Source organism: Melanerpes formicivorus, unplaced genomic scaffold, assembly GCF_026170545.1.
Source record: "Melanerpes formicivorus ecotype bairdi unplaced genomic scaffold, bMelFor1.0.p_v2 SCAF_136, whole genome shotgun sequence".
NCBI classification, from domain to species: domain Eukaryota; kingdom Metazoa; phylum Chordata; class Aves; order Piciformes; family Picidae; genus Melanerpes; species Melanerpes formicivorus.
In genome coordinates, this window is record NW_027142488.1 from 887,272 (window position 1) to 909,741 (window position 22,470).

Genomic DNA, 22,470 nt, shown 5'->3' on the forward strand with positions numbered 1-22,470 from the left:
TTGAGGGTCCCAAAACTGAACCCAAGATTTGAGGTGTGGCCTCACCAGTGCCCAGTAGAGGAGGACAATCACTTTCCTGGTCCTGCTGGTCACACCATAGCTGATCCCAAAGAAAATATCATCTCAGCAGTGGTTTCTGCAGCTTTATTGTGAAGAGGGACCGATATGGGCAGTGGTGGGGTCTAGATGGCAAAGCTACGTGGGTGATTCTGCCCTTTGTACAGAAAAGGGTTGTTTGCTCTTTTCACACACATCAGTGTTTCTTTATTTTCCTTTTCCCTACAGTTCTCTGCATCCAATGATTTTCTCCATTCTCCCAAGCTAAGGCACTCTCAAGGAGCTTCAGTCACTGATGAACTATTTTTTAGTAGAAAAAGAACTTCAAGGAATTTATTGCAAAGCAGTCTAGATTTAAACTCTGAGCAGTCCTCTCTTTGTGCTGGTGAGTATTCACACACTGAAGGTTTTGACCTGCTGTTTGAAAAAGAGATTTAGAAGAACCTGAGCTTGAATTGGTAGCTTCATTAGCAAGATTTATCATTTCTTGGTTATTTGTTTGGTTATTTATTTGCAATTATTATGAGGAATGGAGTGCTAGGCACAGGGCTTTTGCTATGGCTGAAGCAAGCAGCATTAGCCCTCTTCCTACTTCTAGCAGCTCCAAGCTTAGTCTCCACTTTTCCAGTGGACAGATTTTCACTGCAAGAGATCTAGAAATCAGCTTTTTTTTTGCAGACAAGACCAAAACAAGGGAAAAAAGAAGTGTGGTTATGTGAACAGATGTATTGAAGAAAAGGCCTGTGGATATCTCTGAGTTACAGAACTTCCTGCTGCTTTTGGAGAATTGGGGGGAAAAAAACACAGCATTTTGGGGGTTAGAAAGGACCTCTGGAGCTTATCCAGTCCAACTCTCCTGCTAAAGCAGGGTCTCACCCACAGCAGCTTGCCCAGGATCACAATGGCCAGGACTCCAGATGTGGCTTGACTAGGGCAGAGTGGAAGGGGAGGAGAACCTCCCTTGATCTCCTGGCTGCGCTACTCCTGAAGAAAGTAATCTGGGCAATGTTCTTTCACTCTCTAATGTACAACAGGAATTGTGAAACAGAAATTGTGACTGGGATTTCAGTCAAAGCAGTGAATCAATAGGAGAGAGAGAGTTTTACTGACTTGGAGCAGGAGTAGCTGTCTAGAGCTGCTACAAAATTTCTGTTGTCAGGAGTTAGCTGATAGTGGTGGCAGCAGGGCATGAAATACCAAACCATAAACCAGCCAGGATGTGAGGGAGGTCCTGTTTATCTCCTGTATGCTGGTCAGGAGAGCAGACCCTTGCATATCTGCTCTGAATTTGCGTGCTTGCTTGTTTGGCTTTGCGTAAGCAGCTCGGGGGGAAAGCTGGGGGAAGAGTGAGCTCTAGAGATGGTTTGAGAGAGTGAAAAATGCCCTGTTTGTGAAAAGCAGGCCTGAAGGAGTTTGTAGCTGTAGTGCCCCACTTAATTCATACTGTGTGGATTTGAGTTGCCAAAAGGCTTGTGAAAAGACTGGGCAAGTCCAGACCTGACTTCTCTTTTCTTGGCAGTGGGTTAAGCCCCCACCTTTCCTTGAGGAGCTGTGATGTGTGGTGTGCCAAGAGTACTCACTGTTACACTGGGCAACATCAGTCTAAAGAAACTTGCTGCCTTTTGGTATTTTAGGGTGGGTTTTTTTTTCCTTTTCTGGCATGTATTCCAAGAAAGGATCCTGCTGGGTTTTTTCTTCTCCTCAGCTACAAACAGTGCCCTGGAAGAGGGACCAGCCATTTTCCTAGTTTGTGTCTGTGAACAGCATTAGGAGGTTGCTTGGAAACTCTTACAAGTAGTTCTGCTTTGCACTGGTACTTAGACAAAGAGTTAATCTACTCTTACATATCATTGTATGTTTTTTACTGAATGCCATGTGTGATCTATTTATCCACTACCTTGTCCTGTTTTTCTTTTGCAAGGTGCTGCTGGCTCCCATCAGCCCCAAATTTCAGGGAAGTGTGGAACTCTTGGGCACACACGTGGCAAGAGTGGTAGTGTGGACTCAGATTTGCAGTTTTTAGGGTTAAATAACTGTCAGCCAGACAAAGGTAGGTTGGTTCCAGCTGGGTGCTATCTCAGTGTGTGCTACTCTGGAGAGGTCTCATGTCTGGGCTGAATGGAGGAGACCTGGGTGTGCTGCGGAGACAGTTTGGGTGCATGTAAAGCTTTTAATTCTCCAGACCTTGCTTTGATTTGTAGTGAATAGTACTAAAACCAACCTGATCTACTTGCAGATGTACCTGCTGAACAGGATGTCCTTCAAGAGTCCCTTCCAATCCAGTGTAATCTGTGATTCCATAAAGATGTCAGATCTACACTTCATAAAACTTCTCCTTTTCATGTGGAGGGTTAAAAGAGGAGAGCATCTGCCTTTCATGGGGCACAGTCTAGGTCCAAATTATAGAATCACATAATTGTTTTGGTTGGAAAAGACCATCAAGATCATTGAGTCCAACCATTCTGTCTTTACCTAGTCTGGTGCTAAACTGTGTCCCTCAGCACCACCTTTCTCCCTCTTTGAAACCCCTCCAAGGACTGGGATTCAATCACCTCCCTGGGGAGCCTGTTCCAGTCTTTGAGAAACCTTTTAATTGAAGAGGTTTCTTCTAATTTCCAATCTTGGGGTGCTCCCTTAGGGCACCTTGAGGCCATGTTCCTCTTGTCTCACTGCTTGTTAGTAGGGAGGAGAGACCAACCTCCACTTGGCTCCAACCTCCTTCCAGGGAGTGGTAGAGAGCAATGATGTTTCCCCCTCAGCCTCCTTTTCCCCAGGTTGAACACCCCCAGTTCCCTCAGCTGCTCCTTACCAGACCTGTTCTCCAGACTCTTCACCAGCTTCATTGCCATTCTCTGGACACACTCCAGCACCTCAATGCCCTGCTCAGAGTGAGAGGCCCAAAATTTGATCATTCCATTTGGGTTGCTGCAGAATAATAAGCTGTGGATTTTACTTGTTTTATTTTTTGAAGGAGGTAGAATTTGCAACGTTTGTGCTTTATTTCCACTCCTGTGTCACTGGGTTTTGAGAGTGTGTTGTGTGCTGTGCAGGCTTGGAATCTGGAGCAGTGAGCAGCAGAACCACGTGTTCTCAATGTGCTTCTAGTGTTTTGAGGGACAAGACAATTTGCAGAATGAAATTAGCTGAGGTGTCTCCTTGAGTGAAAATTATGACCTCCAGTTTCTGGCTAGCTGTCTGTTATGTTTTCATTACAACTGCTTCATTATAATTGTTGTTGTAAGAAAGTCACTGAAATTAATCACCAACAGTGCTCCTTTCTTCTTCACTCAGGTTGTACCAGCCTAAGTTTTTCCAGCAAGACTCAGAGAATTTTTTGCAGCCAAGCACAGCACATTATGACCTTACAAGGTCCTAACACAAGCCAGGGTACCTTCATCCTGCCCTCTTACCCTCTGTCATCACCCAGGAACAGCCCCAAGCACCTCTCCTCTCCAGCTGACTCTCCAAAGACATCACAAGATAATACCATGAGCTTCTCAAACTCCTGGCCTCTTAAAAGCTTTGAAGGACTGCCCAAGCCAAGTTCAAAGAAGCCGCTGCTCAGTCCAAAGCCAGGAGACAGTACAGGTAGGAATGGAATCAACAGGATGAAGATGGATTTCAGGTCTGCATGCTGAGTGGCAACCAGCACTGATCAGACAACCTGCTGTGGCAGGAGAACAGGGAATTATGCAGTGTCCCAATTGCAGTTAGAATCATGGAACTGTTTTGTTTGGAAGACACCTTTAAATCATCAAGTCCAACCCTTAACCCAGCACTGCCAGCTCACCACAAAGCCTTGTCCCTCAGCACTGCATCTTCACAGCTTTGAAAACCCCTCTAGGGATGGGGACTCCACCACTGCCCTGGGCAGCCTGGGCCAGGCCTTGACAACACTTAAGGGAAAGAAATGGGTTCTCATGTCCAGCCTAAACCTCCCCTGATGCAACTTGAGGCCATTTCCTCTTGTCCTGTCACTTGGTTTTTAGGAGAAGAGACCAACCCCTGCCTAGCTCCTGCCTTATTTCAGGGAGCTGTAGAGAGACAGAAGGTCTCTCCTCAGCCTCCTTTTCTCCAGGCTGAACAACCCCAGTTCCTTCAGCTACTCCTCAACAGACCTTCTCCCACCTTTGTTGCCCTTCACTGGCTACGCTCCAGGCTCTCAGTGTCCTTCTTGGAGTGAAGGGCCCAAAGCTGAACCCCGGATTTGTGGTTAACTTGAAATAGTTTTAGGTGTATTTGCCATTGTTTAAACAACTAATCTGATTTCTTTTTAGTATTTGCCCAGAAATCTATTATTGGAAGAGGCTGGATTTAGATGACACATTAAAAAGTAGCTCTTCCCCATGAGGGAGGTGAGGTATTGGAACAGTTTGCCCAGAGAAGCTGTGGAGGCTCCAAGCCTGGAAGTGTTCAGAGCCAAGCTGGATGAGGCCTTGAGTGACCTGGTCTAGTAGGAGATGCCCCTGCCCATGGCAGGGGGGTTGGAACTAGATGGTTAGTAAGGTCCCTTCCAACTCAAACCATGCTAGGATTCTGTATTTATAACAGTAAATAAAAGGCTGACATCTGCTTGTGTCCTCTTCAGGGGCGGATTCGCAGGAGAACCTTTCTCCTCTGCAGCTCAAGCCCACCCTGGTGAGACGCCCACCCTCTTGCCGGGGCCTGAATGGGAGCAGACCTGTGCCCCCCATTCCCTGCCTCGCCAGCCCCCTGCCAGACAAGCTGGAGCTGAATGTTTTGAGGTGGAGGAACCAAGAGCCTGAGGACACCTGTCTGAGTGACACAGATGGGAAGCTTGCAACTGATCTCTCTGGGCTAAATGTTGACGATGAGGAAGTGGACCAAGAAGAGGTTGGTTCAGATATCACATCACACACTTTTAACTGTTGGTATTTTGTGAGGTAGGCTCAAGGAGCCAGAAAATACCACCTCTGACTTAAATGGTGTCATCAGTAGAGCAGGTTTTCAGCAAGATACTCTTGGGTGTGTAATAGAAGCTAAGCAAAGCAGTAACTTCAGTGTTGAATGATATGGTGTGGTCCAAAGAGCTTTATTTCCCTTGCTTTTCTCAGAGCCAAAGTCTAAGAATTATAGAATTGTTTCAGTTGGTAAAGATCTCTCAGATCATTGAGACCAACCATCAACCCAACACCACCGTAGCCTCAAAGTGCCATGTCCATGTGTTTCTTGACCAACTGAAGTTGCAGTTATTTTAGATTCATAGAATGCTTTGGGTTGGAAGGGGCCTTATCAACTACCTCTGACCCCTCTGCCATGGGCAGGTACACCTCCCACTAGACCAGGTTGCTCAAGGCCTCATCCAACCTGGCCTTGACCACTTCCATCACAGCACATCAGCACAGCTGATCCCTTTATACAGCTTCTTCTGTTGTCATTCTCTTGGTTTAATTTTCAGTTGTGTGCCAGATTTAAGTGAAGGTTTTGGGTTTAGTTACAGCAAAAGGCTAAAAATATAAAATCACCTCCTTGATGAAGCTTCATTTGACTCATTCCAGGAGCTCCCTCACTCCGTGGGCCACTTGTGTGTATTCAGTGGCCAGTGTTTCGAGTGTCCTACTCAACTATTACAGTATTCAGTGTCTATAATATTAAATATCTGGAAAAATCTCTGCCTGAGAGATTTTGATTGAGAGTCCAGGGGCTCATTGAACAGAGTTGTTTTCTTGTCTCCCTCTGCTGGCCCATCGAACACTTTGCAGCCAGCATAGCTGTAGATCCCACAGGGCTGCTTCTCAGCTGCTGGGGTTGTCTGGTGAGGTCCTCCTGTGCACAGGGGACAGCTTCTGGCAATCCCTGTGCCCAGGACATGCCGAAGGACCCTCTCACTCCACCCCTGAGGTGTCTCTGATATTGGAGAGATAGGAAAGAGCTGTTCCAGTCTGGGACTTAGAAAAATACTGCAGAGGCCTGATGGGTTATTTAGTGTGGCCATGGAGTGATTGTCCTCCTGTCTCAGCACTGGTGAAGCCACATCACAAATACTTGGTTTAGGTTTGGGTTTCTCATTCCAAGAGGATATTGAGCAGGTCTGAAGAAGGACAACAAAGGTGGTGAAGAATCTGGAGAACAGGCTTGGTGAGGAGCAGCTGAGAGACCTGGAGTGGTTCAGCTTGAAAAAGAGGAGCCTGCTAAAGCAGGATTATCCACATCAGCTTGCCCAGGTGGGTGTGGAATCCCTCCAGAGAAGGAGACTCCACAACCTCTCTGGAAAGCCTGCTCCAGGGCTCTGGCACCCTCACATCAAGGAAGTTTCTCCTCATGTTGAGGTGGAACCAGTTAATGCCTGTTGGCCCTTGTACTGTCTCTGGGCACTACTGACAGGTGCCTGGCCCCATCCTCTTGTCCCCTACAGGTCCTTTAGCTCTTGCTGAGCACTGATTGGATCCCCTCTCAGGCTGCTCTTCTCCAGGCTCAACAGTCCCAGGTCTCTCAGCCTTTCTTCCTCACAGAGATGCTCCAGGCCCTTCAGCATTGTTGTGGCCTCTATGGGACTCTGTCCCCTGAGTTCCCTGTTTCTCTTGAAGTGGGGAGTCCAGAACTGGACCCAGGACTCCAACCGTAGCCTCACCAGGGCAGAGCAGGGGGTATAATCAAGTGAAATGGTCAGTCAGGTTGCCCAGCAGAGGTGTGAGCACTGAATTCTCCAACGTGCTTTCTGTGCCTTACAAAAGCTTTTCTCAAGGTGTTGCTAAAGCCTCCCTTTTGTCTCCAACCCCTTTCAGATGCAGAACTCCCTTCGATCTCTCCGCAACAGCGCGGCCAAGAAAAGGGCCAAGCTGAGCAGCAACATCTCGGTGCTCGAGAGCCCTGATTCTGCTCTCACCCTTGACCTCTCTGTGGGCTCCCCATCCCAGGCTTCCTCCTGCAGCGAGAGTGGAGTTTACAGCCAGGAGTCTCTGACTTCTCCTGTGTCCACCATCCCCCAGAGAAGGAGAAGAATGTGAGTGCAACCTGTGTCTTAACTCTGAAATTCTCATGGTCTCTGCTGCTGTTAGTTCATTGTTACAGATCTGTGATAGGTTTTGCTGTCTTCCACATCAAGGTGACCCCCTTGGTAGATGAGGGAAAGGCTGCGGATGTGTTTGCCTTAACTTGAGTAAAGCCTTTGACACTGTCATCTACAACATCCTCCTGCAGAAACTGTCTGCTTCTGCCTGCTCATAGGTGGATGATTCCCTGGGTGAAAAACTGGCTGATGACTGGGCCCAAAGGGTGGTAGGGAATGGAGTTAAATCCAACTGGTTGCTGGTCACTAGTGGTGTTCCCCAGGACTCAGTGCTGGAGCCAATTCTGTTTAACATCTTTATCAGTGGTCTGGATGAAGGGATTGAGGCATCCTTGGTGAGTTTGCAGGTGACACTAAATTTGGTGTGAGTATTGATCTGCTGGAAGGTAGGGAGGGATCTACAGAGGAAACTGTCTAGTCTGGATCAATGGGCTGAGGACAATGGGATGAGGTTCAACAAGGCCAGGTGCCAGGTATTGCACTTGCATCACAACAACCCCATAAATGCTCCAGGCTTGGGGCAGAGTGGCTGGAAACTGCCCAGCAGAAAAGGACCAGGGGGTGCTGGTTAAAAGCAGCTGAAGGTAAGCCAGTGTGTGCCCACATGGCCAAGAAGGTCACCAGCATTTGGGCCTGGATCAGCAATAGTGTGGCCATCAGGACTGGGGCAGGGATTGTCCTTCTGTGCTCAGTACTGGTGAAGCCACACCTTGAGTCCCAGGCTCTGTTTTGGGGCCCTTACTCCAAGAGGGGCTGAAGGAGGTCCAGAGAAGGGTAGTGAAGCTGGTGAGGGGTCTGGAGAACAGGTCTGGTGAGGAGGGAACTAAGCTGAGGGAACTAAGGTTGTTCAGCCTGTAGAAAAAGAGGCTGAAAGGAGACCTCACTGCTCTCTACAACTCTCTGAAGGGAGGTTGGAGCCAAGTGAGGGTCAGTCCCTTCTCCTGAGAACAAGGGACAGGACAAAATGAAATAGTCTCAAGTTGTACCAGGGGAGGTTTAGGTTGGACATGAGCAACAATTTCTTCCCCAAAAAGGTTTTCAAGGCCTGGCTCAGGCTACCCAGGGCAATAGTGAAGTCCCTGTCCCTGAAGGGGTTTTAAAGCTGTGGAGATGTTGTGATGAGGGACATGACTTAGTGGTGACCTGGCAGTTCTGGGCCAGTGCTTGGACTTGATAATCTCAAAGGTCTCTTCAAACCCAAACAGTTCTGTGATTCTCTGATCCTGCTTTCTTCTGGCTTTACTTTGGAGCAGTTCCCTGCTGCAGCCATGGGAACAGAAGGCAGTGCAGTGCTACCAGTGTTAGTAAATATTTGATGAAGACTTTAACTTGCCAGAGGAGGTCTGTGTACCACAGCCTGAACATGAGTCAGAAGGAATTAACAGGGAGGAGAAAGCTTTCTTATTATAGCCTGGAATGTAACGAAGGAATGGGCACAGAGAGGGAGCTGGAATGATTCAGGTTCCAGAGTCCTGCAGCCTGAGAATTAATTTCTAGACAGGTGACTTCCCTACAAGCTGAATCACAGCTTCCAAAGTAATCCATAGAATACCACATTAAAATCATAGAACTATAGAATTGCTTGGGTTGGAAAAGACCTCTGAGATGATTGAGTCCAACTATCAACCCAACACCACCATGGCCATTGCTAGAATACCTAAAATGTGAAGACTGTAAGCATCTCTGTGCAATGTTCTTCAGGCAAGAGTGCAGGGCTCTGGGTCTGTTCTCTGTGATACACATAGAGAATCACAGAAAGGTTTTGTTTGGAGAAGACCTCTAAGATCATCGAATCCAACCATTCTCTAACTCTACCAAGTCTTGTGCTAAGCCATGTTCCTCAACACCACATCTCTGCCTTTCTGAAACACCTCCAGGGATGGGGATTCAACCACCTCCCTGGGCAGCCTGTCCCAGGGCATGTGAACCCTTTTGGGGAAGAAGCTGTTCCTCATGTCCAGCCTAAGACTCCTCTGTTGTGACTGTTTCCTCTTGTCCTGTTGTTTGTTCCTTGGGTAAAGAGACCAAACCCCACATGGCTCCAGCCTCCCTTTAGGGAACCAAAAGGTCTCCCTTCAGCCTCTTTTTCTCTAGGCTGAACAACTGCAGGTCACTCAGTTTGAATGGAGCAGTTTGAAAATGAAGTATCAAGATTGTCTTGCAGATACCAGCATTGTCTTGGTGAATACCTGTGTTAGAGACTGAGTACAGCTCAGTGCTGGAAATAGCTTGGTGGATGTCGCCACCAGTATCATCCATCCCTGACCAAACATGGCTGTTCAAATATATGCTATATTTAGTCCAGCATAAAGCTTACTCTTGAGAGTTCTCTCTGTGCTGTTCTTAATCATGGACTTCCTTGTCAAAGAGTTTCATAGAATCTTTGGATAATTAAGCTTTAAAAAGATCTTCAAGATCATCTAGTCCAACCTTTTACCCAACACCCCAATGACCACTAAAACGTGTCCAGCCTGCCACATCTGCTGCTTTATTAGACACCTCCAGAGTAGTGGAGGTGGTGACTGCACCACCTCCCCAGGCAGCAAGATCTACTGAATTAATTTGTTTCTTCTACCCAGTGTGAACATTGGTGGAAGCACACTGGAGATACTTGTCCACTGCCTACATTGCACCAGGAAAGGTTTAGGCTGGATGTTAGGAAGAAGTTCCTCACAGAAAGTGAGATTGGCTATTGGAATATGCTGCCCAGGGAGGTGGTGGAGTCACCATCACTGGAGGTGTTTAGGAAGAGACTGGATGGGGTGCTTGGTGCCATGATTTAGTTGATTAGATGGTGTTGGCTGGTAGGTTGGACTTGATCTCAAAGGTCTTTTCTAACCTGGTTAATCCCATTCTATTAGGGAGGAGAAGCTGAGATCTGTTGCCTTTGCTGCAAGGTGTGATTTAGCTGGGCTGGTGGGTAGACTTGGGCCTCTAAACATTTGGTGTCTACTTTCACAGGTCAGACACCTTTCCTCTTCTTGGTAGCAAATCACAGCCTGCAAGAGTGCCTTCAGCAAGAAGCAGAGATGTGGCAGAACCTAACTCCAGCACAGGTAGGACACTCTGCTATTCAATTCATTTCTTGCTTCACTGGTCTAACAGAATGGTCACTTGGTGAGTCCCTTGGTGAAATTTGGATAATACTGTGGGACTACAGGTGAGAAGGAGCTCCAAGGATTCTGCCTTTCTATGGCAGGGTAAAATGCATTAATGTTGGTGTCTTCTCCCAAGGAACAAGTCACAGCATGACAGGAGATGCCTTCAGGTGACACTAGGTGAGGCTGAGGTTGCACATTAGAAGAAAATCCTTCACTGAAAGGGTTCTCAAGGATTGGAACAGACACCCCAGGGAGGTGGTTGAATCCTCATCTCTGGAAGTGTTTCAAGGAGGCAGAGATGTGGTGCTGAGGAACGTGGTTTAGCACCGGCCTGGGCAGGTTTAGAGAATGGCTGGACTCAATCTCAAAGGTCTTTTCCAACCAGAGCAATTCTGTGATTCTAACTGGGAAATCATCATTTTCCTAGAATGGTTTGGGTTGCAAGAGATATAAAAAGTCACCTGACTCTTTGGACACCAGCTGGGTAAGAGAAGGAAAGGATGAAATGTTTCAAGCAGCTATTTGTCTGGTAGGAAATTGCAGTTAAGTGATTCTCTTGTGTTTCATGCTTCCAGTGAAGCACAGGTAATTGCAAACATCCCCTTAGCTTTGACTTTGTGAGGCCACAGCTTGAGTCCTGGATCCAGTGCTGGATTTCCCAGTTCAAGAGAAACAGGGAACTGCTGGGGAGAGTCCAGTAGAGGCTCCAGAGATGCTGAGGGGCCTGCGCATCTCTGTGAGAAGGAAAGGCTGAGAGACCTGGGGCTGTTTCGTAATACATGCTGTGGTTAATGATTGCCCATGCCTGATAGGAAAAGACCTGCAGTGAGAAGCTGACCTTTGCTGTGAAACAATGAGCAGCACTTGGTCACTGAGCCACTTAATTGACCTGAATGTTCAGCATCAGACCCCCTGTGAGAGCTGACAGGCTGTGACCCATGAGCTCAGTGCAATACCTGTGCAGCTCATGGGTAGGGAGAAGTCCTTTGCTGCTATTGCTGACTGAGTTTGGCTCATCACACAATCCTAGTGTGCTGGTGGTTGGAGCGCCCACAGCAGCCTGTCCAGAACCATAACGTCCAGGTGGCTTTGGAAACTCCTCAGGGAAGGAGGCTCCACAGTCTCTTCTGCTCTTCTCCAGGCTCAACAGCCCCAAGTCTCTCAGCCTTTCCTCCTCACAGAGATGCTCCAGGCCCCTCAGCATCTCTGCAGCCTCCACTGGCCTCTCTCCAGTTGTTCCCTGTCTCTCTTAAGCTGAGGAGCCCAGAACTGGACCCAGGACTCCATCCCTGTACTCACCAGGGCTGAGTAGAGACAGAGAAGAACTTCCCCTGACCTGCTGGCCACACTCTTCGTCGTGCCCCCTAGCAAACCATTTGCCTTCTTGCCCACAAGGGCACATTACTGGCTCAAAGGGAATTTCTTTTCCACCAACACTCACAGGTCCTTCTCATTGGAGCTGCTTTGCAGCAGGTCTCCTCTCACTGTACTGGTACAGGGGGTTGTTCCTCCCCAGGTGCAGGACTCTACCCTTGTTGAACCTCATGAGGTTTCCCTCTTCCTAGCTCTCCAGTCTTTGCAGGTCTCATAAGTACAGCTCTCAGTATATGATGACATTGTAGAAGAACAAATCATGCTCCAAAAGGTGAAGTTCATGATTTACATTGTGTCATTTGGTTCTTTTTCTAAGGCCTTGCAGAGTCAACATCTGGATTTCCTCAGAGGAACAATCTGGATTTCATTTCACCAGCTGTCCTGCCTGAAGATGCAGTTGCAATTGTTGGTAAAGGTATTGCAAACCCCAGATTCTCTCTTCTGTATCTCATCAGGGTATTAAAGTGAAGGGAAATGTCCCTTCAAACCTAGAGTGGGAAAAGAAGAAACCTTTTTGGATGGAACAGTCTCCAGTTCAGACAGGAATAATCCAAGTTATGGTTGAAAATGTTGCAGTTATGGGATCTGCTGCTCCATTCCAACAACCAAGAGTGGCAGCAAAAGATCATAGAACATCTCAAGTCAGAAGGATGAAGGTTAGGTCTTGTTTCTAGTCCAGTGTGCACACAGGTAGCTGTGTTCTTCCTACTCAGCAGAGCAAAGTAAGAGCACTTTTGAGTGGAAATTTGCACTAATAGTGTAATTAACTAAGTTCTGCTGAATAGTATGGTTGCTTTGCTGAAGATACAATGTGATCTGCCTTCCAGGTGTTTTTGGGAGCCCTCCTTCCCTACCAGCACACAGCCAGTCCATAGCATGTGTAGTGAATGGAGATGACCAAGCTGTGAAGAAGACTGAGCCATCAGCAGGGATCTGTGGGAGAAGCATCCAGCAGAAGAGTGCTTCCCATTTTTTCACTGAAAATGGAAAAGAGGTGAGAACTTCACAGCTTCTTTTCTGCCTCACTTCCTGGTCTTATCTATATGACAATATAAAGAAAGAGAGGTTGTGGAGTCTCCTACTGTGGAGACTTCCAAAACCCAGCTGGACATTGTGATCCTGGGCAAGCTGCTCTGGGTGTTCCTGCTTTAGAAGCAGGGGTGGATTAGGATGATCATCAGAGGTCTCTTCCAATCCCCACCATGCTGGGATTCTGGGGTTCTGCAAACTGGGTAATTGGTGAGTGATTTGTGTACTAAAATTTGCCTATTGTCATGGGGCATGACTGTTTTGCAGGCAAAAGTTGTGATGTCAAAATCGGCCCAGGAAAAGATGAGGCGGAGGAAAAAGGAAGAAAAAGAACACAATCATAGAGAACATCAGGAAGTCAAAGACCTTGAAGGTTAGAGGTTGATTTGCTGGAAAGCAGCTCTGGAGAAGGACCTAGGAGTGCTGGTGGACAACAGGGTTGCCATGAGGCAGCACTATGTCCTCATGGCCAAGGCTAATGGTATTCTGGGGCACATGGAGAAGAGTGTGGCCAACAGGTCAAGGGAGGTTCTTTTCCCCCTTTATTCTGCCCTGGTGAGGCCACTTCTGAAGTCCTGGGCTCAGTTCTGGGCTCCCCAGTTCAAGAGAGGCGGGGAACTACTGGAGAGAGACACCAGTGGAGGCTATGAAGATGCTGAGGACAGCAGCACTGAGGAGTAGTGTTTAGGTGAACAGTACCCTGTCAGTGCTGCTGAAATAGAAATTACAATTCCATGCTTATGAACGTATCCCATGAGTGCTCAGCATGACTTCAGGTATTATCAGAATTTGTTTAACCTGCAGTTTACTCTTCAGTCATTTGTTGTCAGGATATCAGGTAGTGATAGGACTAGGGGGAATGGAATGAAGCTGGAGGTGGGGAGATTCAGGCTGGATGTGAGGAGGAAGTTCTTCCCCATGAGAGTGGTGAAGCCCTGGAATGGGTTGTCCAGGGAGGTGGTCGGGGCCCTGTCCCTGGAGGTGTTTAAGCCCAGGCTGGATGAGGCTCTGGCCAGCCTGATCTAGTGTGGGGTGTCCCTGCCCATGGCAGGGAGGTTGGAACTAGATAATCCTTGTGGTCCCTTCCAACCCTGACTGATACTATGATTCTATAAAACAAATAATATGATCCTAAGTTACAAAAGACCTCTAAGATCATGTCCAGCCTTCTACCCAATACCTTCATGACCACTATAACAGAGAGAGTAAAGTGCCTATGGGAAATTAAGAAATTTTCCAAAGAACAAGTTAGGACAGGAAATTTCCTCTTATTAGGATACAAAGGATTATTTCTGGTTTACTGTTGCTTGGACATATCATTCTGTTTTCTAGAGTTAAATCTCCGTGGGGACACCTTAACACTGTCAAGAAGTGTGTGTTTGACCTCAGAAAATGTGGCCTTCAATCCCTCATTAAAGAGAACATCTAGTTTGAAGAGGAACAAATGTTCAGCCTTGCTAGATTGTGGTAAGCTGTCAGAATATTTGGATATGTGTAGTGGGACAGTTCCAAAACACAGCCAGGTTTAATGGGATTTACTTGTACAATGGATAAATCTGAGGTGTTCTGGAAGGTGAGTGCTTTGGGGGCAGTGGGAAAAGGAGATTGACCTCTTCATTAGTCCCTTGAAATACTTCTCATCTATAATGTTAGGAAAATGTTTGAGGTTTTCAAGGCCAGGTTAGATGAAGCCTTGAGCAACCTGGCCTAGTGGGAGGTGTCCCTGCCCATGGCAGGGGGGTTGGAACTAGATGATCTTCAAAGTTCCTTCCAATCCAAACCTCTCCATGACTCTGTTTTTTTCCACAGAATGGCAGTAACTTGAGGTTATGGTGACAGGGATCTGCTGTGAATTCCAAGTGTTTATGTTCACAAGCAGCCAATACATTAACATCAAATTACATAGCAGGAGGTTGGAACTGGATGATCTTTAAGGTCCCTTCCAATCCAAACCACTCTGTGAATATGAATCTATGAGAGGTTTTTTTGTTGCCTCATTCCTCATTGTACCAAAATGATTGATTAATCACAGAATCATTAAGGTTGGAAGATACTGTTAAGATCATCCAGTCCAACCATTAACCCAGCACTGCCAGGTCACCACTAAACCATGTACCTCGGTACTACATTTTCACCATTTTGGAGCCACTCTATGGATGAGGCCTCCACCACTGCCCTAGGCAGCCTGGGTGAGGCCTTGACATTATTCAAGGGGAAGAAATTGATCATCATGGCCAACCTAAACCCCTCTGGTGCAACTTGAGGCCATTTCCTCTCATCTTGACAGCAAATTCAATCTCTTCTGTCTGATGGTGGTCAAAGGTCTTCAGAGCTTCTGAAATGGCTCCCTGCTTTTTATTGGATTGTGTCTTACCACAGCATTTTGTGGTTCCACTGTGCATTGTGCTTCCACTGTTTTGACATCAAACAACTCCAGCTCAAACCTCCTCAGGTCCAACTTGAGAATGTTCCCTCTTGTCCTGTCAAATATGTTCCTGTCCTCCATGTCTCCATAGAACGGAATAGACCAGGTTGGAAGAGACCTTTGAGATCATTGAGTCCAACCCATTATCCAACACCATCTAATCAACTAAACCATGGCACCCAGCACACCATCCAGTCTCTTCCTAAACACCTCCAGTGATAGTGACTCCTCCACCTCCCTGGGCAGCCCGTTTCAATGGCCAGTCACTCTTTCTATGAAGAACTTCTTCCTAACATCCAGCCTAAACCTCCCCTGGCACAGCTTGAGACTGTGTCCTCTTGTTCTGGTGCTGGCTGCATGGGAGAAGAGACCAACCCCCTCCTGGCTACAATGTCCCTTCAGGTAGTTGTAGACAACAATGAGATCTGCTCTGAGCCTCCTCCAGGCTAAGCAACCCTTGCCAAAAGTCTCAGTTAGGAGGTATGCTCTGACTGTTATCAGGATTGGTTATTTGGAAAACAGTTTATTGATGTGAATTAAATGCTGAGCAATCAAGGCTCATAGGATCCCAGACTGGTTTGGGTGGGAAGGGACCTCTAAATGTCTTCCAGTCCAACCCCCCTGCTGTCAGCAGGGACATCTGCATGTTGCTCAGAGGCTCAAACAACCTGATCTAGATATTCCAGCAATGGGGCATTTACCACCTCTCTGGGCATCCTGGGACAGGCCCTCACTACCCTGAGGGTGAAAATAAGAATGCAGTTCTCACTTTGAGAGCCCTTAGTAGCAGCAGTCTACACCTCAAACTTTTTATTCCCTTCCTTGGGGTGAATTAGTTTCATCAGATCATGCTGATATGTCTCCTGCTTGATGTCTTTGCAGATGAAACGTCTCCTGGGACACAAGGACGCTATAAAGACCAGGCCCTATCAGTCACTCACAGCCCAGAAGTGATGGACCCATCAGAGCTTCAGCCTTTTCTAAAACCAGAAGCTGCACTCACAGAAGCCTTGATGCTTTTAGCTGATGAGGACTGGTAGGTGTAAACATCCATTTACAACCTGAATATGCTATAAAAGGTGCTTATTTTGGTAACTTGCTTAAAACTAACAGAATGGAGAAGACATCAAAAGTGGTGAGAAGGGTTGCTCATGATAGAGGAGCAAAACAGTTTCAGTGCAAAGTTCTTGTAAGTTGAAGCTTAAGAGCTGAGCTTTCAGAGACTTAGAAGTGTCTCTAATCATCTTTTTCAGAGACTTTAGTGATCATAGACTCATTCAGGTTGGAAAAGCCCTCTAAGATCATCAAGTCTAACCATCAACCCCGTACCTCAATGACTACTAGATCATGTCCCAAAAGTGCCATTTCCACACATTTCTTGAATACTTCCAGGGATGGTGACTCCATCACTTCCCTGGGCAGCCTGTTCCAATGCCTGTAGGAAATAAGTTGTTCCTAGTATTCAACCCAAACCTCCCCTGGTGCAATGTGAGGCCATGTCCTCTTTTTCTGTCATTAGCTAATTGGGGGAAGACATCAACAGCAGCCTTACTGCAACCTCATTTCAGGTAACTGTCGAGATGTCTCAGTACAAGGTCTGCTTTGGAGAGAGTCTCACCAATACCTTCTTGACATCTTTCATGGAATAGAAGGCTTTGCTGTGCTCTGATTGGTGAAATGGGGTTACACTGCTGCTGCCTGTTCAGCTTCAAGAGGGAAAGTGCAAACTGGGCAGGACTGCAGAAGAGAGTTGAAGTCTGGTGTGCTGAAATAGTCACATCAGGAGAAAGACTGACTTTGAGTTTCTTGCATTGTATGTGTTCAGTTTTGGGCCCCTCACTCTAAGAAGGACATTGGAGGTGCTGGGGCGTGTCCTGAGAAGGGCAGTGAAGCTGGTGAAGGGTCTGGAGAACACCAGCTCCTGCTAGTGAGGAGCAGCTGAGGGAACTGGATTTGTTCAGCTTCGAGAAAAGGAGGCTGAGGGGAGACCTTCTGGCTCTCCACAGCTCTCTGAAAGGAGGTTGGAGGCAGATGGGTGTTTGTCTATTCTCCCAAGGAAGAAGTGATAGGATGAGAGGAAGCAGCCTCATTGCCCCAGGGGAGGTTTAGGTTGGGCATGAACAATTTCTTCCCCAAAAGGGTTGTCAAGGTAGTTTTGTTCCTCAGAATGTTGTAGTTTAATATTTTAATGTAAATATGCAAATGATCTTTTTTGTTTAACACAGGGAGAAGAAAATTGAAGGTCTCAACTTTGTCAGATGTTTGTCTGCCTACCATGCAACTATCCTGACTTCAAAGCTGCATGAAACAAGTTTGGCTGTGGCTCAAGAGGTTAAATTTTCCTATCAGCATATTTCTATTTCTCTGCTTATATGCATCTGTCTGTATTTTATAGCTCTTACAGACACTGAAGTGAAATGGTATCCCAGAATCCCAGCATGGTGGGGTTTGGTAGAGACCTCTGAGGATCATCCATTCCAAACGCCTGTCAAAGCAGGGGCACCCACAGCAGCTTGCCCAGAATTGTGATTTCTGGGGTAGGGGTTGGAATCTCTCCAGAGAAGGAGACTCCACAGCCTCTCTGGGCAGCCTGCTCCAGGGCTCCAGCACTGAACAAGTTTCTCTTCATTTTCAGATGGAAACTCCAGGCTGCCAGTTTGTGCCCATTGCCCCTTGTCCTGTCCCTGGGCACCAATGAAAAGAGTCTAGCTCCATCCTCTTGCCCCACCACAGGTCCTTTAGCTCTTGCTGAGCAGTGAGAAGATCCCCTCTCAGGCTGCGCTTCTCCAGGCCTAACAGCCCCAGGTCTCTCATCCTTTCCTCTTCACAGAGTGGCTCTAGGCCCTTCAGCATCTTCCTACCCTCCATTGGACTCTCTTGTAGTTGCCTGTCCCTCTTGACCTGGGAGCCCAGAACTGGACCCAGTCCTTTAGATGTGGCCTCACTAGGGCAGAGTAGAGATGGAGGAGAACCTCCATCGACCTGCTGGTCACCTCTAGTTAGTTTTCCTCTGCTGGGGAGTCCCAAAAGGATGAGTTTGTTCAGCAAAGCAGCTCAGAAGCTTCAGGCACCAACCCTTGATCTGATTTCTTAGGAGACTGACAATATTCAGCTTGTAACTTTATCCTGTTATAGATGTGTTTGTAATTTAATTCTCTCAGACTGTGAATCAAGTTAGGAGCTTATTTCTCGGGTGCTTTTAATGTTGCTTAAAGAGGGAAAAGTTTTAAGCTGTGCTGATTTTTTTTTTAAAGTCTATTTTTCTAAACATTCTTCATTGTTTGTCTGGGTTTTTCCTGTGTGCAGGTCAAGAATTTACGCTCAGGTGTTTCTCGGGCTGCTGTGGTCTGTTTAGGGGATTTGTTCACCCACCTGAAAAAGAGCATGGATCAAGAACTAGATAATACAGTAAAAGTCCTTTTGCACAAAGCTGGGGAATCCAACACATTTATAAGGGAAGAGGTAGACAAAGCACTGAAGGCTATGGTTAATAATGTGACTCCAGCACGTGCACTTTGTTCTCTTATAAATGGAGGGCAAAGGTAATTCTTACAAAGACTTTGTAAAGCAGTAACTTGTGACTAGAGTTTATTTATCAGAGTCGTTTGTTTGGGGGGGTTTTTTAAACAATCAGAACAGACAAAGTTGACAATACAGCAAGTGAAGCTCTGCAGAGCTTCTCCCCAGGGCAGTGTTTTGAGGTATAAAAGTAAAATGCAGCTCCCTTCATCTTCCTTGCTGTGCGCAATGCGAATGGCTGCCTGCTGATTTTGGAGCTTTTCTGATCATTTTGTAAAGCTTCAGTTGTTTTGCTTGCTGTTAGTGTCCTGTCCTTAGGGATCTGCTCTTTTGCTTTGCCTAAAGAAGCTCACAGTGTCCTTATTTCCCATTCCCTCTGCCTTTCAGTTTTTAGCACTGCTCTTTATTTAGAGAGGTGATATGTAACTTAACAATTCTCTGGCTGCAGCTATCTTGGTTGGTTCCCTCTTCTTCTCCAGGCTTGGCTGGTTAATTTGCTTTTTACCTGCAGTTTAATTCCTTTTTCTGTGGTGGTGGCCGTTGTTTTCTTGAGTCTCTCAAAGCTGACAACTTCCATCTCTGGCTGTGTGGTTTGATTCTGCCTTGTAGCTTACCTCAGTCTGTAGTAGAAGTTCCTTTCTCTCACTTAATCATGTTATTCTTTTACATCCTTTACTGTCACAGGAATGATTAATTAACCATTAGGCATTTCAGTATGTTAGATGTGTCTACCTACTTAATCTCTTACCTCTCTCTGCCATCCCTCTGATGACATTTAATGAGCTACATTTCTTGGAGCCTCTCCCATTAAGTATTTCAGGATAAATATATCAGTCCTTAGACTTTCTGCACAGCTGCAAATGATAAGTTAGCCTTGATTTAAAATGGTTTGTTTCCTGGGAAGCTGATGGATGTAGAATATATTGACTCTGTTTCCTGAAAACCATCTGCAATTACCTGAACTTTAAACTGAAAGGCAGATAGTGGCTTTGTGGTCTAAATTATTGATGAATCATGCCTCTGCAGAGTTGCTTTGTGAATTGAAGAGCAGCAAACAGTTGTTTTGCACGTTGCTTTAACTCAGAAGCCACATAGTGGTCTGCTTGAGTACCCCCACGTTCAGAAACCCTTGCCCAGGCAATGCTTATGATCACAGCTGGCTACATCTGAAACCCTTGGCCAAGCAATGCTCATGTTCATAACTGGCTACATCTGCTCTCCTCATTTTATGTGGCACACCCAAAGATACTGGCCTGTGCTGGTGAGTTTTCTAGACCTACAAAGATCTGACTCACTCCAGTTTGTGAGCTTGAATACATTTCCAGACTCAAAGCATCCAAGTATATGAATCTGGATACAGCACTTGAAACAGCGATTGATTTCTGTCCAGCTAAGACTTCAATCACAGCAGTGTTTGAATCATGGAGTACTGTATTGCTTTTAATCAGCAGATGGCCTAAAAGTCACCATGAGTTACAGCTTTTCTAGTGTTGGCTTCAGGAATCTCTGGCCATGTCAGCCACAGAGCAAGATGTGGCTCTGTTGTCTGTATCAGTGAATCTGAGAGTTGCATTTACAAGTGGAAATTTGGGAGAAAAAGGATGTGTGTTTTTAGTACAGAGTGAGAGGGTTCTGTTTAGAATCATTAAGGCTGGGAAAAAAGCTTTAAGATCATTGAATTTGACACACAGGAGATCTCTGAATTGAAGTTATTGAAGCAACTTTAGATGGTTACATTCACTGTAAGCCATGCTTTTGCCAATAAAACCTTTTAAAGGTGACCTATTTGCTGCTCATTTCAAGCCTCCTGTGATCATAAGCATTCATGTTTGCCACCTTGAGTAGATACATGCAGGCATACTGATGCTGCATCAGCTGCAAAGTTGGCTTTGGCTTCACAAATAATGAAAACCATTACTGTTTGCCTCTGTGGGATGCTGCTCTAAAGATCCTGGACTGTTGCTGTAACCTCAGCTGTGTGTTTAGATGCTTAATGCTTCGAGGACTAGAACTGAAAGTGATTCCATTTCAGAAATGTCCAAGGCATGGGGTTTCTCTGCCTGAATTCTGGTTTATTCTATGTGCACACAAAGAGATTTTCAGCCGTTCTGCCTGAGCAGCAGGCATTTGTGGGTTGCAGGGGGTTATTTGCTTGCACAGCAAGGACTTTAGGCCTTGCAATGTGTATTTTCCCATCAGTTCCTGCTGCAGGAGTTAGTTTGTCAGCATTTCCAAACTCCCAAGATGGGCGACTGGCACTGAGCAGGAGTCAAAGCTCAGGAGATAGCACTGAATGGGAGCTACCATGCTGCCAGAGAGGTTTTGCAGTCTTGGGTTGGACGAGGTGACCTTTGAGAGTCCCTTCCAACCCAGTGCAATCTGAATTTTGCAGTTTGAATAGACCCAGTTAGTTGGCAGGATAGATTCCACTTCCAACAAGGCTTGTGGCAAGCTGTGGAACCAGGGAAAAGGGAAATCCTGGTGGAATGGGAGCATGGTCATCCAAGGAAGATTGCTGGGGAGTCACCCATATGGTTCACTAAGTCAATTCTTCCCCTTTAAACCTGGTTTTACCCTACAAGCCATGAGCTACCCAAATGTTTCATTTACTGTGCAGTGAAGCTGGCCTCAGGGCAGGATTTTTTTTAATCCAGAGATTAAAACTGGAGAAGTCTGAATTTGTGGAGTTCTGTATTCTGATGACACATGGGATCAGCAGGTACAGCAGGATTGCATGCAGTCATGGAATTGGAATCACAGAAGGAAAGGCCCTCTAAGATTATCGAGCCCCACCATCAACCCAACACCACCACGGCTATCAAGCCATGTCCCAAACTGCCATGTCCACATGTAAAAGGAATTGGAGAGCTGATTCCAGCTTTTCTCTTATTTTAGATGTTTAATGGCTCCTGTTTTACAGAAAAGTAGATTTCTGCAAGGTTTCTAGCAGTCACTCCTGCTTCACTTCTCTTTAGGAGTCACTAGAGCACTGCTTTGCTTCACTTTAGATTGACACCAAATACCCAGGATGCGCTCCTGAGCGTAGAGAATTGGGGTTTATGTAGCTGATGGGAATAAAATACAGCATTGTGCTTCCTAAAAGCTTTTAATGTTATTTTAAGGAAAAAAAAATCAGTAAGGAAATTCTAAAAACAGCAGGAACTCACAAAGTTTATTGATCCCAAAAGGTGCAGTTAGGATTGAAACTGACTTCAGGCCAGAAGAAATGTCATTTCCCTTTTGTTCATGTGTGTTGTAGTTTGGGATGTTGAGTGACTGGACTGAAATTCAATCAAATAGGAGTGATTGATCCAATAATTGCAGTTATTGATCCAATAATGGGAGTCATTGGTCAAATACTGTGAACTAGTTATCAAATGGAAATGATTTTTCAGATGGAAATAACTGATTTATCTTTGCTCTGAGCTCTTCTCTGAAGAGCCAGAATAAGCAGTGCAGTATCTGTAGCTTATGCTAGAGATGAAGCTTGTATGCCCTGTTTGGTAGAGCACATGAATGCTGCTGTTGAGCTCCTGGGGGTGAGATGTCACTCAGCAGCTGTGTTTTCTGTAGCCACCTGCATTCAGCAGTGAGGAGATGCACAGCCCAGCACCTCTCCGACATTGTGGAGCGCATGGGAGCAGAGCGGATCCTGTCTGGAGCCAAAGCTGTGGCTGATCGGATTTTGCCTGCCATAGCCCGGTTTGCACAGGATAGTTCACAACAAACCAGGTCAGTGAATGGTTGTGGGTCAGAAAAGCACCTTCAAAAGAGGTTGAAACTTCTACACAGCTTTGTGTGTGCTCCTCTGCTCAGACAGGGAATAGAATCATAGAGTCCTGTTAGCTGGAGAAGACGTGTAAGATGCTGCAACAGGGTGCCCAGGGAAGTTGTGGATGCCCTGTCACTGGAAAAGTGTTCAAAGCCAGGTTGGA

General features: G+C 46.3%; 1 protein-coding gene across 1 annotated transcript in view; it reads left to right on the forward strand.

The window, feature by feature from the left end:
• The window catches only part of LOC137456757 (TOG array regulator of axonemal microtubules protein 1-like), a 36,128-nt gene that overhangs the window by 4,840 nt on the left and 8,818 nt on the right, over positions 1–22,470 (forward strand). Inside the window, exons 2-15 of the mRNA XM_068168360.1 lie at positions 286–442; positions 1,979–2,107; positions 3,349–3,645; positions 4,646–4,911; positions 6,804–7,021; positions 10,049–10,143; positions 11,879–11,977; positions 12,390–12,556; positions 12,859–12,964; positions 13,924–14,058; positions 15,899–16,052; positions 17,242–17,347; positions 18,323–18,558; positions 22,109–22,267. Coding sequence (XP_068024461.1) covers positions 286–442; positions 1,979–2,107; positions 3,349–3,645; positions 4,646–4,911; positions 6,804–7,021; positions 10,049–10,143; positions 11,879–11,977; positions 12,390–12,556; positions 12,859–12,964; positions 13,924–14,058; positions 15,899–16,052; positions 17,242–17,347; positions 18,323–18,558; positions 22,109–22,267 — 2,324 coding nt within the window. The remainder of the gene's footprint in view (positions 1–285; positions 443–1,978; positions 2,108–3,348; positions 3,646–4,645; positions 4,912–6,803; positions 7,022–10,048; positions 10,144–11,878; positions 11,978–12,389; positions 12,557–12,858; positions 12,965–13,923; positions 14,059–15,898; positions 16,053–17,241; positions 17,348–18,322; positions 18,559–22,108; positions 22,268–22,470) is intronic.